General features: G+C 37.1%; 1 protein-coding gene and 1 long non-coding RNA gene across 3 annotated transcripts in view; one reads left to right on the top strand and one right to left on the bottom strand.

Annotated features, from left to right (window-relative positions):
- Nucleotides 1-19,834, top strand: part of THSD7B (thrombospondin type 1 domain containing 7B) — a 1,048,668-nt gene that overhangs the window by 1,022,659 nt on the left and 6,175 nt on the right. For both annotated transcript variants that reach the window (XM_060411164.1, XM_027965001.3), the window contains 6 exons: nt 3,003-3,162; nt 4,263-4,436; nt 4,536-4,631; nt 7,435-7,517; nt 10,644-10,836; nt 14,177-14,264. In XM_060411164.1, coding sequence (XP_060267147.1) covers nt 3,003-3,162; nt 4,263-4,436; nt 4,536-4,631; nt 7,435-7,517; nt 10,644-10,836; nt 14,177-14,264 — 794 coding nt within the window. The remainder of the gene's footprint in view (nt 1-3,002; nt 3,163-4,262; nt 4,437-4,535; nt 4,632-7,434; nt 7,518-10,643; nt 10,837-14,176; nt 14,265-19,834) is intronic.
- The window catches only part of LOC132659320 (uncharacterized), a 288,550-nt gene continuing 271,232 nt past the window's right edge, over nt 2,517-19,834 (bottom strand). The window contains exon 2 of the long non-coding RNA XR_009599620.1: nt 2,517-5,367. This is a non-coding gene — a long non-coding RNA (uncharacterized LOC132659320). The remainder of the gene's footprint in view (nt 5,368-19,834) is intronic.

Genomic DNA, 19,834 nt, shown 5'->3' with positions numbered 1-19,834 from the left:
GGGACCTTAGTTCCCCGACCAGGGACTCAATTTGTGCCCCCTGCATTGAAAAGTGGTGTCTTAACCCCTGGACTATCAGGAAGTCTCTAGACTGTATTTTTTTTTAAGTAGTTTTCAGTATACCAAAAAACTGAGCAGAGAGTTCCCATATGCCTCTTAATTTCCCAAACTCACATGCTTCCCCCTATTATCAGCATCTTTGCAGGCTTAATTTTGGTCAAGATTTTTTCCAGTTCCTCACTCTGTACTTTTTGCCAGGTTTTCAAACTCTTCAAACTCAGTTTATTTATATATATCACAGGAGGAGAAGTAGTACATGTTTTGCTGGAGGTTTTGTTAACGATTAGACAAGTCATATGTAGTGCTGAGCATAGTACCTGACATAAATTTAGAGCTCAATAAATTGAGGTTGTTATTATAGGTTTGATTAAAACTCTGATTATGAGCATTAGCACCGCCTGCTGATCCACATCTGGTGATGCTGATGCAGAGTGGACAGGAAGTCCATTAATGACCTGAACAGCAGAGACTTAGTGACGGAATGCTGAATGTTGACCAACTTGTTCTAAGAAGCCTGTCTCTGTTTTCAAGTCCTGGTGTGTAAAGTCTCATGAGTGAGACTGGATGAATGCTTACTTTATGAATGAAATTATCATTCTGTGGCTGATTTCTCCTCATACTGTGGCTGTTGTTGTCAAAGGTACAAGAGATTAAGGTGGAACATGGATACATACTAGAAACATTATTGTTTGTCTTGGTTTTGAAAATGCTCCCTGATGTTGACTAGTTTCCCCTCCTTTCTGCACACTCCATCTCCTGGAATGTCAAACAAAGCTCTCTAATCCATTGCATCTCCAGTTACCTGAGGTTCTAGAGAGCAGTAACTTCAAATTTCAGACATGCTTCAGACATCTTCAGACTCCAAGTTCATGAACTCTGACACTCTACAGTGAAACATACCTTAGGCAATTTGGCCATGCAATGGACAAAAGTTACAGAAAGAACCCTCCCCCAAACCCACATTTAACTTATGCTAGTTATTTTCAGCTTTGGTGTAGAAATATTTACTAGAACATTTGGTTTGGGTGAATATATTGTGAATTGATTTTGAACCTCCATTTCAAAAAAAAAAAGTGCACTTGGGTTCAGTGCACAGGGCACATTTTTTTAACTATTTCACAATGGTTAGAACGGTTATGAGGTATTGAGATAGCAAGTGTGGGGATTGCCATCTTAGATAAGCAAAACACAATCCTTGTTAAAACATCTATGGAAAAAGATGTGATGGTCCCAGTTTGTGTGTCTGCCCCAATGATTCAGTCTCTAAGTTGCTGTAACTTAGACCTCTGCCAAGTGGCACCTTTTTTTTTTGCCAGTATAACTTTGAATCTGAAAGAATTTTTCTCAGCAGCCTCTACCATCCTGCACATCCGGTAGCCCATCCACTGCCCTTGATACTTAGCAGCTGCTGCCACTGTGCCTTGACCTGGCTGGTGCTCAGAAGGCCCATCAGCCTCTGAGTCACCTGCTCCACACCTAGGAGCACTGTCATGACTGCTTTAGCTGCCCACCATGTCCCTCTTCAATCCTGCTGCTGCTAGAGCCACAGAAGCTCCAAGTTCTAGCAATGTAGTTTCTGAGTCCTGTGGTGAGAGGGAGGAATAAGGAGAAGCTGAAACTCAGTTTCCCAATGCAGAGCCCCGTTGTCCAGTTATCTCCTAATAATGGGTTGTAGCATGTAGCATCCTTGTGTGCAGCAACAGAGTCCATGCAAATGTTCTTTCTCTCTCTCTCCATCTATATCAGAAGTAATCATAGAAACTCTTGGTCTTCCACCTATTTCCTGGCTTAGTAGGAGCTGAGTAATACTCTTTGGATGTATAGGGGAGTTAATACTCCCTGGGATGAAAGTTGATCAGTGAGAACTGGATCCATGGAGGAGCTGGCATAAAAATGCCTCTCCCTTTTTCCTGCCACCACATCTTGGATGATCCGTGTGGCCTGTCTAAACAATGTTGTGATTGACCAAGAAACCAGCTGTTTACTATGAAGTTGAGGCCAGTTGACAACACACTACCTTATATTTGCTTTTCCTCTGCAGCTGCAATGGCTCTCGCAGCCTCACTCTTGTACCCCTGGGATTTCACCTCCTTAGTATAGAAGCTTTGCCTTGGGCTCTGTTTTCTAAGGCACTTATGCAAACAGACACGCACACACACACACACACACACACACACACACACACACAACTACCCTCTACAGTTATCCAAATAACCAATGGACTTCTTTTTGAAATATGAGTACCTGACTAAAACTGAGGAGATAATACTCACCTTGTGAGTATCTGCTAAAAATGTTAGAGTAGGAAGTCTTTCATCAGGCAGATGGTTGAGCTAGATAACCACAAACCTCCTGTTTCTGTGAGACACTGCACATTTTTTTTCTAATTGGCCAGAAAAATCTGAGTAGGATTTGTATAAAATGTCTTCAAAGAATAATATTCAGCACAGAAAGCATTATGAGGAAATCAGCGTTTTACTGGAAACCCCAATATAATCCACATGAGAAAGTACTGAATTCCCTACAAAAGAAAAACAAGCAAAGCAAAAGAGAAATGTACACCCTGTGGTTGTACATGCTCTTTTGGGGAGTGATTATAGATTAGGCCACTTTATCACATACACCTAGGCAAATTAGGTATTGTTTTTCTTTTTCAGTCAATCCTGGCTGAGTTCCAGAATGAATCATCATATTCTGAGTGCATAAATTCCAAGGCATAAATTTGCATTTCTGCTTCAGTTGCTCTGTCAGCTCTAAAAGAATTGCTCAGGGGTGCCTTATTGTCAACAACAGAAAGATAACTCTCAAAAGGAGGAAGCTAAAGAAATATGCAACTGTGCTTGTTTTGTTTTTTGGTGTCTTTTGCCCAAGAGGTGGTGGGAGCTAAAACTCTGAGATGTTCCTGATTTGGGTAATGCTGACAGCATCCTTTCCTCTGACAGGGTGGAGACTGTGGGGAAGGAGTCCAGACCCGCAGCCTCTCCTGTGTGGTCCACAACGGTTCAATATCTCCCTGGACTGTACGTGTAGACGATGCACTGTGTAGAGAGATGCCCTTTCAAGACAGCATCTTGAAACAGCCGTGTTCAGTGCCTTGCCCAGGTAGGCAATTTTAGATGATTGGGAGTGCCTTCCATGGTGACCTTTTTATTTATTTTTCTGTTTTTTGGAGTTCTCTCTCATCCAAGTTGAAGTTTGTAACTAACTTTAATCCACGTGTCGTTGGTTATCACTTTGGAATATACCTAACAGCTTCTATAGAGGCAAAGTAGGCTGGCGGGGCGAGTCACGGGGAAGCACTGGACTGGAAATGTAAGAGCTAAGTTAGAATCTTGTCACTATCACGACACTGGCATTTTGCCTGGGACATATACTCCTGTCACTTTGAGCAGTGGTTGCTCCATCTAGAAAATGTGTTAATAATACCTGACCGCACCAAGCACATTGCCAGCATTCAAAAAACATTCACTGAATCCATGAGTAATGAACCCTGGCTGATGACATGGTGGTGACAAGCAAAGCTAAAAGTTCATGAAAGCACTCTGTTAAACAAGCAAGTTCTATGTAATTGTAAAGGTTATTCTTAGTTACATAAGATTTATGAGTTTATTTTAATCCTAATAACACAACTTAACCTTGTATGGCAGGAGCTTAAGGTGGCTAAATATTTTCTTATGTAGTCTTATAATATGGCATGAAACATATATGTGTATATACATACATTGACATATATATATATATACAAAAAAATTGTTTTGCATGTTTGGATTGTTAAATGAAACATTCTTTAAGTTTAAAGCTACTCTACTTCTTTCCTTTATACAATTTCTATGAACATCCATTTTATGATGTTATGATGCTCTTTAAAAACTGAGCTGCTGTAATCTTTACACTTCCTTTTAAAAATTTTATTGTCACTAGTAGACACTAGTGTTCTCTAGATAAAACTTCCATGATTTGAGGCAAAATAATGGCAGTATAGTGCTTGGCGCTTTTCATTCAACTAGATTAAACCATACATTACTTCCTCACTCCCAGTGCTTTCTAATTAGAAAATTTGTCAGCATAGAATTTGTAGTTTCTGGAATGCACCTGGTCACTGTGGCACCACACATCTCCCACTGTGAAGCCTGTGTGTGTAAATGGGGTCAGGGGCCCGTTTTCACAATGTTTCCTCTGCTCTGTGCTGCATGACCCTCCAGGAGACTGCCATTTAACAGAATGGTCAGAGTGGAGCACATGTGAGCTGACCTGCATTGATGGAAGAAGCTTCGAGACTCTGGGTCGCCAATCTAGGTCAAGGACATTTATAATTCAGTCTTTTGAGAACCAAGACAGCTGTCCCCAGCAGGTTCTAGAAACACGCCCTTGTACAGGTACCAAGAGCACTTTTCAACTCTCAGCCTTGATTGATCAATGCTTATTCTGCTTTGATTGAGGCATAATAGAACCGCTGTTATCATATTTACTTGCAGGAGGTAAATGTTATCACTACACATGGAAAGCAAGTCTTTGGAACAATAATGAGCGAACTGTGTGGTGCCAACGTTCAGATGGCATTAACGTCACAGGTATTCCTGCCTAAGATTCATGTGGGCACTGCGGAAAGATCTCTGAGTGTTGCTGTTGGTGAGAAGAATTAGCTTAAAAATTATAAGCAAGGGAAAACTGGGGAGTGGACTTAGATGAGCTTCATGGCAAGTTGCCATTAGATCTTTGCATCTTAGAAAGCAAACAGTTCTATATGAAGTCCCATAATATATCAGACGGGCTACCCGGGTGGCATAGTTGTAAAGAATTTTCCTGCCAGTGCAGGAGCCGTAGGAGACAGGGGTTCAATCCCTGAGTGGGGAAGATCCCCTAGATAAGGAAATGGCAAGCTATTTCAGTATTCTTGCCTGGAGAATTCCATGGACAGAGGAGCCTAGTGGGCTACAGTCCATGGAGTCACAAAGAGTTAGATATGACTGACTGAGCATACACACACAATATATCAGACAAAGAAGTAGTTCAGTTCAGTTCAGTCGCTCAGTTGTGTCCGACTCTTTGTGACCCCATGGACTGCAGCACTCCAGGCTTCCCTGTCCATCACCAACTCCCAGAGTTTACTCAAACTCATGTCCACTGAGTCGGTGATGCCATCCAACTATCTCATCCTCTGCCATCCCCTTCTCCTCCCACATTCAATCTTTCCCAGCATCAGGGTCTTTTCCAAGGAGTCAGTTCTTCACGTCAGGAGGCCGAAATATTGGAGTTTCAGCTTCAGCATCAGTTGATACATACTAAAATTTCTTTGAATATCATGATCTAAGACAAAAACAGAAAGACACAGATGTTTAAAACAGTGATCTCTAAAATTTTAAAAGATGTACCTTTTCAGTAAAAGAACAGACCTCAAAATATCCTAAAATATTTGAGAACAGACCTCAAAATATTCTAAAATCCCGCACTACTGTGCTAAAGTTTCATGTTATGAAACATATACAGAAATTGAAATTAAAAGAGTTGACAAAGATATAATAAAAGCTAAAACATATTAATGATTTAAAACATTTTCCTGTAAATTATAGATGCTTATATTCATGTACTGAAAGCTTCATTTTTTAACAATGTGGTAGCCTTGATTATTATTTAATATCTGACTATATATTGAAGGAAGGGTTCCTCATTCATGACAGTGAGTGCAATTAAATTCTACAAATGGTCTTCTCAATCATTTTAAAGGGTTTGTTTCGATGCCTTCTTATGAAGGAAAATCAAATTGTCATTCTTTTTACTTGGTGCTATGGCTGACTAAGAGCTCATCAGAATAGAAGAATCTCGATTTTTCTATCGGAATAGAAAGGTTGTCCGCTTCACCTTTTTCTAGTTTACTTGTTTTTTTCATTATTGGTTGTCCCTTTAATCCATAGTTTTTCCATACAACCATTTAAGTGACCTGCCCATTGTGTAAGTTATTATTGAAGCTAAATATACTGTAAATCTGCCTAACCAGGAACACAGAAAGCATCACTTGCTGCAGTGTGCTGAGAGTTAACCAATCAGTGAAAGTTCCACTATCAGAGTCTGTGAGTGGAGTACCTCGTGCCCGGTGTACGTCCCAGGGCCACCTGATGAATGAGTTCAGGTTACCAGTGTCACCTGCTAACTATTATCACAGCTTAATTTCATTGTTAAAATTTAAAATGTTGGCTAAAATATACAAATTCTGACATGTTTTTCCTGGCTCCCAGGTGATCCTCTCCCCGTGGAGTACACATACTACATGGTGGAGATCCCTGGTTTAAGGAGGAAAAAACACCACTTGCAAACTCTGTTGGCAGTGACAAGGCTGTGTGGTTACTGCCACTAACACATGATCAATTTCACACCTACCTGCTCATTCTGGATCCTGTTGTGTTTTTTTTTTTTTCCTTGTGGAAATTATTTTTCAAGTAGCAGATTTTAGCTGTTTCATTCTTCAGAAAAATGTAGATACAACATTCTCTACACAGCCTTAAGCACAAAACTTTCTCAGTTACAAAATCATAATTGGTTATGTTTTGGTTATATACTATATAATTGGTTGACAATTATAATAATGCAGAGACTAGAACCTATAAATGCAACCAGTGGTATGTAAATGTAGCTTCAATGGTGCCCTTGAATAATATGTCAACTTCTTTGCTAATACCTTGAATCCAGGAAGGCATGACTAATATATAAATGATTTTTAGATTACAGAGATATTATTCCATCTAGTTACTCAAAGCTATTTTAATAAGGACCTACAAGTACTAGTGTCAGATGTATGATTATCCCTGCTGGAAAGTGTATACATTTGCTCTTAAAAATATGTGTGGCAATCTTTATGTGACTCTGCATGTGTGCATATATGTGTGTATATTCTGGCTGAAATATGTTTAAAATGTTACCAAAATGTTTAATATTGCAGTCTCATGAATGGACTAGCAGCATTCTTTTAGTGTTTGGTTGTTGGGAATTGGTCTAGTGCCTGGTTTGGGAGCTGGAAAAAAACTATGTAGACAGATCTTTGAGCGTATATATTTTCTGCTCCTGAACTTCAATTGAGATTTCATCAATTCTTTTACTGATCCTGACACTCACAGGCTTTGCCCTCAAGTGAAGCCATATGATAGAATCACCTGGCCAACACACAGGTATAAAATCTCAACTGTAAACAACTTCTGTTAGCAGAGCCCCCATCTCAAACAGCCCTTCCTAGAATAATCAACAAAATAGAACTGAGACACACTGTCAGCAAACAGATTTTTTAAAAAATAATACTGTTAAAAGGTAGCCAGTGACAGAGAAGAAAAGAAGTGAATATTTATCCTAGAAAATCTGTAAATGATGGTGGGATTTCCTTTGTAGGAGGCTGCTCCCTTCAGGCACGCCCTGCTGCTATTCGGCAGTGTAACCCAGCTTGCAGAAAACCTTTCTCCTACTGCACACAGGTGAGTCAGGTGCTAGAGGCTTGGACAGGTAATTTAATTGTGTTATATGTATGTTGTGTGATGTTTTCCAGTCTCCTGTAGCCCAAGCAGCAATTCCATGGGCCCACAATACCACCTAGAGGCATTTGCTGAAGTAATAGCAGCTATTAAGAATTTCTTTGCATGGCCATGTGTTCAAGAAAGCAGCCGTTTTTACTCTAAATCCATCTATAGCTAACCTCTCTTTCAGATATCGAATCTCTGTTAGCACTATTTCTCCTCTGATTATCAATGTGTTCTCAGTTGATTTTATTTCCTCCATTTCATATACCTAAACTATTTTGCAAAATCTTTAAAAGGATATGTTCATGTTTGCTAAAATTTAGGTACTAAATTTGATTACACTGTGATTAGTGTATGTACATTTTAGTTGATTTTAAATAAGTTGATAGTATGGTTATGGGTAATAATTATGTGTATGTACATATATATACATTTTTTTAAAGCAGAAGTTTTTCTCCTTTTCCTTCTTTAATTTCCACCAATTGCTGCTCAGGATTTAATACAAAATGTACCATGTATTCTAATCAGTGGTACTCACAGTTTACAGTGTGTATAGAAGAAAGGTGTGCCCTGTCTCTCATTTCTTCTTATAGTGTGTTCTTTCCAAAACTGATTTGGTTAAAATGATTCAAATGCTCCATTCTATTTTATGGACCTTCTACTTCAAGTAGAAGTAGGTTAATTCTTTGACACAGGAAAGCTAGGGATTAAGTTTCCAGTGGAAAAAAGAAGGAAAAGAGATCAGCAATAACTTCATGGGCTGATGATGTTTGTGAAATAGAAGTTGTGGCTTCCCACCAACTCTCTGGATACCCTCTGTAATAAACATAAAATACCTTTTCCCTTGAACCTTTGACCTATATAACTGGTTACAGCTTTTCACTCAGACTAAATAGAGACACATCTTGAAAAGATGGCTTTCATATTTGAGCTTGTACCAATTTTCTTCATTAGTTTCTCCCCATTGAACATTGAGTAATGTCTTTAATTAAAACCACTGGAATTATTTATAATGATGACTGTCATTATACAATCTCTACCTAAACTTTAGGCATTTATTAATTATGTTTTTTTAACTTCTAATGTTTAGTTTTAGTATCCGTTGCTCCTCAAAATCATGTGTTCAGTCAACAACTGATAACCTAAGTAAATAGTTCAGTTCAGGCACTCAGTCATGTCCGACTCTGCGACCCCATGGACTGTAGCAGGCTAGGCCTCCCTGTCCATTACCAACTCCCGGAGTTTACTCAAACTCATGTCCATTGAGTCGGTGATGCCATCCAACCATTTCATCCTCTGTCGTCCCCTTCTCCTCCTGTCTTCAATCTTTCCCAGCATCAGGATCTTTTCAAATGAGTCAGTTCTTCACATCAGGTGGCCAAAATATTGGAGTTTCAGCTTCAGCATCAGTCCTTCCAATGAATATTCAGGATGATTTCCTTTTGGACAGACTGGTTGGATCTCCCTGCAGTCCAAGGGACTCTCAAGAATCTTCTCCAACACCACAGATCAAAGTATCAGTTATTCGGTGCTCAGCTTTCTTTATGGTCCAACTCTCATATGACTCTCATATGACATGACTACTGGAAGAACCATAGCTTTGACTAGACAGACCTTTGTTGGCAAAGTCATGTCTCTGCTTTTTAATATGCTGTCTAGGTTGGTCATAACTTTTCTTCCAAGGAGTAAGCATCTTTTAATATCATGCCTACAGTCACCATCTGCAGTGATTTTGAAGCCCAAAAAAATAAAGTCTATCAGTTTCCTCTGTTTCCCCATCTATTTGCCATGAAGTGATGGGACCAGATGCCATGATCTTCATTTTTTGAATGTTGAGCTTTAAGCCAACTTTTTCACTCTCCTCTTTCACCTTCACCATAGGCTCTTTAGTTGTTCTTTGCTTTCTGCCATAACAGTGGTGTCATCTGCATATCTGAGGTTCTTGATATTTTTCCTGGCAATCTTGATTCCAGCTTGTGCTTCATATAGCCCAGAGTTTCTCATGATATACTCTGCATATAAGTTAAATAAGCAGGTGACAATATACAGCCTTGATGTACTCCTTCCCCTATTTGGAGCCAGTAAGTAAATATGGCTGATACATAAAAATTGATATGCATTACCATTTAAGGCTAAGGTATGATGAGAAAATACCAGACATAATTTTATGTAAGGAATCCTAACAGCACAGTCATAGAGATTCATAATCTCATGCTTATTTTCTATTCTCCTCTATTGCCTTTATGTTTCCTAGAGGAAGAGCAGTTATTTCAGTTTCACTTCCAGAGACAGATAGAAAATCTTTGTCCATTACACTGTGTCATTATTAGTTTCTTCGAAAGGCTTATTGTGCATGAAAATTACCAGGAATCCACAGACAAATATGAAAGACCCATTGTCATGTTGCCAACTAGGAATGTGATGATGTGGTGTGACACTCAGGTTACTTCGAGGTATCTCTCTATCTGTCTTTCCTCCCTCTTGTGGACAATGTGCCTTTGGTGAAGTTTTTTTTTCCCCCCTTCACAGCCTTGGACTGTCTTCTCTGAGTACAGAACTAAGCCCACGAGTGGAGAGCCAGTTCAGTCTAGTTTGTGATCAATGATAGAAGGTGATAGAGGCAGAAAGAGACCTCAAAGAGCTCAAAACTCAGAGAAGATATGCACATAATTTCTGTTGCTTTGCTTCTCAATGTTAAGGACAGATTGGTGTGAGCAGGCAGAAATCTGAAATAGCTGGGGGAAGAACCAAAGTAAATTTTTAATTAAATCTTTACACACCTCTATAAGAGAGAAAAGGATGTAGTTTATATACTCTATTGACAAAAAAACTATGATTTCAATTTTGAAGGTATAAGAATGATCAACCACTAGAAAGAACTGATGATTTATTGAAGTGTTGACTTTGGAAATCAGAAAGATGAACTATTTATTGAATTTTCATCTCTTTGACAAGTCTTGTGCTGAAAAACCCTAAATTTCCATGACCTATCATGCAACTATCAAGCAGTTCCAACAATTAAGGTGTTATTTTTTCATCTGTACAACTCACTGTGTAACCATAAATGTATTTTTCATGCTGTAGGGTGGAGTCTGTGGTTGTGAGAAAGGCTATACAGAGATCATGAGATCAAATGGTCTCCTGGATTACTGCATGAAGGTACCAGGCTCAGAGGATAAAAAAGCTGATGTGAAAAACCTTGCTGGGAAAAACAGACCTGTGAATTCAAAAATACATGATATTTTTAAAGGTTGGTCTCTCCAACCCCTTGATCCAGGTACATATCAGTTATGAGTAAGAAATGTAAATTTTCTCTTGGGGGATTTGGGTTCATATTGTGACCACTGCTCATGATGGAAAGCTTGAAGGGAAGAAGGGATAGAAAAGGCAATATGGTCTTGTTCAAGGTTTCTCACATTTGAGCGTCATGTAGTGTAAAACGTTCTCATGGGTGGTTGAGAATAAGTCTGTTAACCCCAACCCCAGTCTGAGTTAAGGAACCAAAATAGTAAGCTTTGAAAATGTTTGAATTGTAAATTATCTTTGCCAAAGACTTTATAATATAAACTGTGAAGTTTTATATATAATTGAAAAACAAGAAAAGGAATAGATTCTCGGGAACATGGAGTTATGTAGGAAAATTCCAGGTACTCTATCTGGTTTGAGAAACACTAGTGATATAGTAAAACAGCATCAATTTCAGAGGCCAAGAGACATTATGGGTATCAAGGATCAGAGGTACTTCCTCTGTGATTGCATGTAATTTCTTTACCTCTCTGGAACTGTTTCCTCATCTATGAATCAATCTAGGCATCTGTCCTGCAGGATTTTCATGAGTATTAGCACAGTGTCAGCACTACAGGACTCAAAACTTAGTGGAGATTAAGGATACGAATGAACAGTATTAGATAATTTCTCTGTACCCTATGATTCCATGCTGGTTGTATTGCATGACTCATCTCATTACATTCTTGCAACATAATGAGATGTTGTTATCCCCACTGTAGAGATTAGGATTCTGAAACTGGCAATGCATACTAATTTGACCAAGGTCACAGACCAGTAAGTGACAGGAAGGTATGAAAGGCAAGCCAATAAGATCCTTACACAGCACTGGCCTCTACTTCCCTTTTTAAGAATTGGACAAAAATATGAAAGCAAAATTCTCTGTGCCTAAGGTACATGCCTCTTCCAGAAAACAAAGTGCTGTGAATGACTGAGGGAGATAGTGTGGCTGATGGAAGGAACCTTGAGAGGGAAGACACACATGAAGCTCAGACAAAATATACCTTGGGAACTTTCCGCCCACATCCTAAGCCTTGGTCGTACCGAAGTGCCCTAATGACATGCTTAAATGAAGCAAAACTAGAGTGCAGGCACAAAGGACCCTCGATCTAGTGGAAGAAACAAGATGTTCTGTGACTAGCGTATAAGGATTACCACAGTATCTTAATGTTTGGTTCCCAAGTACGTCTGGGCATGCTGTAGATTTAAAAATCATATTCATTCTGTGATGTTTAGCTAATTTAGAGAAACAGACTTAACGTTGAGGGAAGCATGCTATGAAATGCAGCCAGTCTCACTCACTGCTTCCAAGAAAATGAGTTTTCAAATCCACAAATGAGGTCCTTAAACTTTGGAGATCTAACTGAAGCATCAATACCATGTATGTGACTATACTTGTGTGTATACATATATGCATAAACACCGACACATACATATATGTATACTCATATATACAATTGTGTATGTATATATATAAACATATATGTAAAATATATATTTAGTCTGGGAGAAAGTTTATAACTTTCAATAGATTCTCATAATGGGGTTGAAAATTTGAGCAACCTCTCAGGAAGACAATTAGGCAAAACCTATCATATATTTTGATCTAAAATTTTCCTCCTAGGAATTAATCATACAAATATACACACATATACTAAGAGAAGTATGTGAATGATATTCATTATATGATTGCTTACTATATAGCAAATGAATGGAAATAACATAAATATCTACAAACAGAAAAACAAAAATATGATACAACTGTGTAATGTCTCTTAGGGGTATTAAAAGGATGAGATAGACCTGCCTTTATGAACTAGCATGGAAACGTTTTTATTATGTATTGTTAGGTGGAAAAGTAGTACCAAAGTGAATGATAAGGACCATTTGTGTCTTTTTTAAAAAGTGCATGTATGTTGTGTATAGACTCAGTTGCTTGCATTTGTAGAGAAAACTATGAGGTGGTTCATAAATTGGTTAACAGTGGTAGCACCTGGGGAGGGAGCTCAGAGATTGGCAGGAAAACTAATTTTCCACTACAGATCTTTTTTTAAAATTATTTTTTATTGTAGTATAAATGCTTTACAGTGTTATGTTAGTTTCTGCTGTACAATGAAATGAATCAATCACATGCATGCATATATCCCCTCTTTCTTGGACTTCCCTCCTCATCACATCTATCCAGGTCATTACAGAGAACTGAGCTAAGCCCTCTGTCCTATATAACATTAGCTTCTTATAAACAGCTATGTTAATTCTTCTTTAAGTAACATGATTTAGAAGTCACCCAGATCACATACCTCTGCAACAGGGATTTAAAAGCACTGGATCTTACAATACTTCAGCTCTATGAGGTTTAGGGGTAATAAGATGAAAGGCGCATTCTCACTCAGGGAAGACTTTTTTAAATTGTCAATGTAAAAAATTCAGAATAGGGGATCACATCATTAGTGTTTGAAAGAGATCAAAATCAAAGCTTTGTTAAAAGTTTTATGACCATAAAAAGGGTCATTACTACGTTGAAAACTCATTCTAAAACCCGATTGAGCCTTGAAAGTGTCTTGTAAGCAAAAACTGTAATAGATAGTCACAATATAATTGAAAGTAATAGTGACTTTCTTTCAAACAAATGTTTACAATAGATTTTTTTTTAATCCCATGAAGGTCTTTAGAATAAGATTCTGACGTGTTTTTTTGGACCTACAGTTAATTACATTCAGTGCAGTATAATGAACCTTTGTGTGTACATCTTTCAGAAAGGAACATAATTCCTTTTGGAATGCTAAGGCATTGCTATTATCAGTTCAATTCTAAGTTTAGTTAACTGTGTGCTCATTTAAAACATAGCAAAAACCATGTGTTTTCCAGAAATGACTCAAATTTATACATACACACACCATACATACAGTCAAGGTGTGTGTCATATAGTTAAAATCACAAAATTGATCAGACTATTTGGTTCTTTTCTTTTTAACCTCTTGCAGATATTAAATCCAAAATAATATATACTTCTACATGTGGATATGTTTTGTAATACTTTTGTATTAGAAGTATATATAAATGAAAATAAATTCAAAATATCCTACCAGTTGTTAGATTTTATGAAGTACTGATTAGTGGCACTGGTCTTTGGTATTGTGAAAAAGTTGATAACCTACATTTAATATTTCACCTATTTTTTGGACATTTGATAGCTGTCACATGTAAGTATTTTCACATATGCTTCTAACTTATGCAAATTTCAGAATTCAGATGAGAAATAAATAATACACTAATTAAATGAGAAATAAAAGCTTTTGTATGCTAAGCCTGTTATTTCTTATTTTAAACAGATGGCCGAGTGAAAATTTGGGTTTATGGCGTTTCAGGTGGTGGTTTTCTTATCATGATTTTCCTAGTATTTACTTCCTACCTTGTTTGGTAAGTACTAGTAAAAAGTTTATACTCTATATTTTCATTGGTGGCATATTATACTAAAAGAAAACTTATATTGAAATCTGGTCATTAGAACCCTTAAACTCACAAATAATCACCAACATTAGAATTGCTAAATAGTTGAAGTGGGAGAGTATTATCTTTATTGTCCTCTTTTGATAACATTTTTGTATTTGGCTTTCATATAATATCACAGGTATACAAGGCAAATCATTAATCAGGGCTTTCCCATTTTACAATTTTGATTTAGATCAGTACCATTTTAACACAGTGGAATTTCCTGAGTACCAAGACTTGACCACAACCACCTTTTTTTTTTTTTAATTAAGTCTATGGGGTCGCACAGAGTCGGACACGACTGAAGCGACTTAGCAGCAGCAGTTGATTTACAAAGTTGTGTTAATTTCTGCTGTTAGACATAGTGATTCAGTTTACACACACACACACACATATACACACACACACATACATATACACACCCTGGAGAGGGAAATGACAACCCATTCCAATATTCTTGCCTGGAGAATCCCATGGATGGAGAAGCCTGGCAGGCTATAGTGCATAGGGTTGCAAAGAGTCGGACACGACTGAAGCAGCTCAGCATGCACATATGTATACACACACGTCCTTTTTCATTTTCCATTATGAGGACAGGATATAGAAAATAGTTCTCTGTGCTGTATATAGTAGGACCTTGTTATTTATCCATTCTAGATATAAAAGTTTACAACTACTACTGCTGTCCCACTTGGCAACCACACACCTATTCTATATCTCCATGAGTCTGTTTCTGTTTCGTAGACAGTTTCACTCATATATTTTAGATTTCACATATAGTGATATCATAGGATATTTTTTTCTTTCTCTGACTTACTTCACTTACTGTGTTAATGTCTAGGTCCATCCATGTTGCTGCAAATGGCATTATTTCATTCTTTTTTATGGCTGAGTACTATTCCATTGCATATTTATAAAATAATTTTCTTTATCCATTCATTTGTCAATGGACATACAAATTTTTTCCATGTCTTGGCAATTGTGAATAGTGGTGCTATGAATATAGGGGTGCATGTATTTTTTTAAGGTTTTGTATGGATGTATGGCCATACAGGATTGGGATTGTGGGATCATTTGATATTTCTATTTTTAGTTTTCTGAGGAACTTCTATACTGTTTCACTCAGTGGCTTCCCCAACTTATTCAATAAATTCCCACTAACAATATAGGAGGGTTTCTTTTTCTCCATGCTTTCTCCACCATCTGTTATCTGTAGAGTATTTAATGATGGCCATTCTGACTGGTGTGAGGTGGTATCTCATTGTGGTTTTGATTTGCACTTTTCTAATAAATAGTGATGTTGAGCATCTTTTCATGTGCCTATTGGCCATCTGTATGTCTTTGGAGAAGTGGCTACTTAAGTCTTCCGCCCATTTTTTTAAATTGGGTTGTTTTCTTGCTGTTGAGTTGTATATGTTGTTTGTACATTCTGGAAATCAAGCCCTTGCCAGTCACATGATTTGCAAATATACTCTCTCATTTGTAGGTTGTCCTTTCATTTTGTTTATGGTTTCCTTTACTGTGCAAAAAGCTCATAAGTTTGATTAGGCCCAAGTTGTTTATCTTTGTTTTTATTTCTATTGCCTTGGGAGACTGACCTTATTTTTATTTCTATTGCCTTGGGAGACTGAACTAAGAAAATATCGGTACACATTATGTCAGAGAATGTTTTGCCTATGCTCTATTCTAGGAGTTTTATGATGTAATGTCTTGTGTTTAAGTCTTTAAACCATCTTGAGTTTATTTTGTGTATGGTGACAGGATGTGTTCTAACTGCACTGATTTACATGCATATGTCCAGCTATCCCAGCACCCCTTGCTGAACAGAGTTTTGTTTTCTTTTGTTTTTTTTTTCATTGTACATTCTTGCCTTCTTTGTCAAAGATGAATTGACCATAGGTTTGTGGGTTTATTTCACCTTCTTGGTCAGGTTTATCCCTCAGTATTTTATTTTAGGGGAGGTGAGATTTTACAAGGTACTTAAAAAAAAAATTTCCTTTCTGGTATCTCTAGCTCCAGAGATTCTGATTTAAGCATCCAGACAACTTGACCACATGCAGGAGTAATTAAAAGAGCCCCAGGTAACTCTAATAGCAGGAAAGGCTGAGAAAATTCTAGTTCTTAAATTTTCTTCTCAAACTGACCTATTTTTACCAAGTATGTTAAGTTGACCAGTTGGTTCAAAAAACCTATGAGTACATTTTGGATAGTAGAGCCAGGTGTTTATCTACAGTGACCAGCCATAAAAGAAAATGTGATTGTCCATTCCAGGAACCCTGTTTTGTAAGTGACTAGTTCCTAAAGTATATTATTCTCACAAAATGATGATTAGTTTCTTCTATAGAATATATTTTATTTGATGAGCTGATCTTGAAACCAGACATAAGTAAATACCTTTGAATATTTTTAAGTGTGTTGAGAATATTTTATAAGCTTCCTGAAATTTTTCAAAGGTTTTTTTTAAAATTTTCATAAGATCAAAGTGTTACTTTGCTTTTTTCTCTAAGTTGAGATATTTATATTCATCATCTATCTCAAACTGTTTCCTTGAGAATTTTTGCCCAAGTTTTTAATCTCAATTCAAATCCAGTCTTTGTATTTTAGCTCGTACTTCCAAGGTTACACAGGTTTTTAAGTTCTTGCTCTTGGTCAGTGAAAGTTAGTGAAGAAAATCAAGTGACTTTAATTCTTTCTGCCACCTATAGTGATTGAGATTGAATTTCTAGAAGTTGGATTGCTATCCAGCTAATACTTCCTCAGTTTTGCAATAAAAAAGTAACACCTTCAGTTAGTCATTTACCTTAAAATCAAATGATTTGACCAATTATGTTTGAATTGATTAATTTTGTATTGTCTAGATCCTGTCTTAATGAACAAATGTGAAGTGGAAAACTTTATATGAGCTTGAGAGTGATAGGAAGCATTCACCACTAGAAAAGATGAGGAAAAGGTCTCAAATTGAAACAAAGAACATAAAGGCTTGATAGATGAGAAACTGCTCTCAAAACAATGGCCCAGTACAGTGTAAGATAATCAGCTAGTCTATTAGTCTGTGAAAGCTGAGATGTATTCTACTTCATAGTCACATCCCCAATTCCAGATTCTATGGTTCCTTCTTCCTTGAATATCTAAAAGATTAAAAATTAAAATTTAATTAAAAGTCATAAATTCTGCCCTTTTACATTTCTCCCTTTCTTTCAACTTAAAAGTATGTTACCCTTAATCCATTCCTTTAACAATAAATACTTATTTTAGCCCTTTCTAGGCTCTGGGGATTGATTATAGGTACCTCACTGAATTGTGATGACAAACATAATTTTCTAGAGAATTTTTAATGTAAAAGGTCAAGGGAATCATCCCCTACTATTTGTGACCAAATTATATAGATACTTATGTATATAGTATATCTATTTTTTTCATCCTCAGTATCCTCAGTGTTAATAATACCCCACTGAAAGTAGCAGTTGGCTCCATATTTGGAAGCTCTACAAATCCTCCTTTCAACTGTCTATAGCCAGATTAGTCTTCCTAAAACTTAGTTAAGTGATCAGCCCCTTTCCTCCTCAAATGCCAGCAGTGGCTTCCCATTGACAGCAACATGAAAGTCACGTTCTGGCTGCCTTGCAAGTCAATTAAAGCCTTCCACTATTTGAGCCCAAACAACTCTTTCAACTTCATTTTCTACTATTTCTCTATGCCCCAGTGTGTTGCATAGGCTTAGATGTATTAAAATTGTTGCTTTATCATTGAAGAATTTAAAATCTTATTCTACATCAAAGTCAACATTTCAAGTTTACTATACTCATGTCCATCCAAGTTGGTTGAGATACAACACTTCTTTCAATCTGTTTGTGTTGCTATCTCAGAGGTTTTATCGCAAAATGCAAGTATCTATTAGCATATATTAGGGAAATTTGTCATTTTATTTGTACTGCTCATATATATTTATGATCTCCATTAAAAATACTTTTTATATTGTAATCTTTCATAATATTTATAGGAGTTGAATATAAGGCTACAACCTCTTTCTGAAGGATAGTGTTTTGGGAGACATTACCTTACATTAGGGTTTATAGTGGTGTGGTATCTTATTACACAAGAAAGCTTCTGATTGCATGGTTTACTCCTTACAGGTCATTCTTCTAGAATTAATTCTCATAAGTTATTGGCATTCTAACAGTTCTTCTCAATAAAAATTTAAATGCCAACTTGTCCATATGAAACTGCCTGGAATAACTTGTATAAGCCGCCAGCCCTGTGGCATTTACTCCATGCTGGCATTGTAGTTACTTGTATAAACATCTTCCACCATCTACCAAACCATAAGGACTTGGGGGTGGGGGAGAAGAGGTATAATGACTTATTTTTTAGAGTACAAGTTTCACAAACATTTATTAAATAAGTGAATGAATCAATGAGTGGATAAGCTAAAAAAATCTATTGCCCGTGATCTTTAAAGGTCAAGGAAAAAATCTAATATTCGTGTATGTCAAAGTGCTTTATGTAGGTTGCCTTATTTGGTCTTTCCAATAATCCAATAAAGTGTTAATATCATCTTTATTTTAAAGAAGGAGTAAGTCATACTCAGAAAAGTTCAATAACTTATGTAAGGGTATCAGCCTGGTAAAATCAGCTTCAGATTTGTCTTAACCACCAAATGTCTTAACCCCTTTCCACTGGACTTCCAGTCTCTGTAATTTCTTGTCCTTGAGTAATCCTGAAAACTCTTTAGACTCAATTTAATGTCTACACCTTTTCCATATTTTAGCGAATCTTCATTTCCCAAGTAAAGTAAGTTATAGACCTGGGAACAGACTTAGTGATATCAAAACACTTATGGTTACATATGAGCTGCCTAAAGAATCCAAATAGGTTTTCACAGCATCTATTTCTATTAAATAGCTTGCAGAAGAGTTAGAAGATGACAGTTTTGGAGATTTTATATTTTCTCCTCCAAAATAAAAAACTTAGAACAAGAGAGCTGCTATAACATGCCAGGTGTTAGGTGTATACTTTAGATGAAAGCAATTTATGATAACATTTGGAAATGTTTTTTAGAAAATAGAGAAAAATAGTCTTCTCAAGGACTGCTTTGTTTAGATATGCTCCTTTGTATGTCTGCCATAAACATTTGGGTTTCTTGAAATATTACTGATGCCCTAGCTCCCCTGGCAATAAAGATCCATGAGGTCATTTAGTGGGGGCAACCATTGGGTGAGCTTTTAGTTAATCTAGACATAGTGCCTGGAAGTTACTTGGAGAACCACATCTATTCTCCCTTGCTCAGCACAATGCAGGGAATGGGCTCTCAAGTTTGAAGGTGATGCTGCCACCTCTGAGGCTCAGCCCTCATGAGTGGCTGACTGTTAGTGCTGGTCTGGGGCCTGTGGCTTGAAGTCAAGGGAGGTGAGAAGTGCCAGCACTTACCTGTCTTTTCGTAATGAACTCACTTTTCTGGTCTAATGGGTTTATCCTTTGCTAAAATGCAAATGATCATG

Source organism: Ovis aries, chromosome 2 (assembly GCF_016772045.2).
Source record: "Ovis aries strain OAR_USU_Benz2616 breed Rambouillet chromosome 2, ARS-UI_Ramb_v3.0, whole genome shotgun sequence".
In the NCBI taxonomy this organism is placed as follows: domain Eukaryota; kingdom Metazoa; phylum Chordata; class Mammalia; order Artiodactyla; family Bovidae; genus Ovis; species Ovis aries.
The sequence above is the reverse complement of the archived record's forward strand: the minus strand, read 5'-3'. Positions and strand labels throughout refer to the sequence as shown.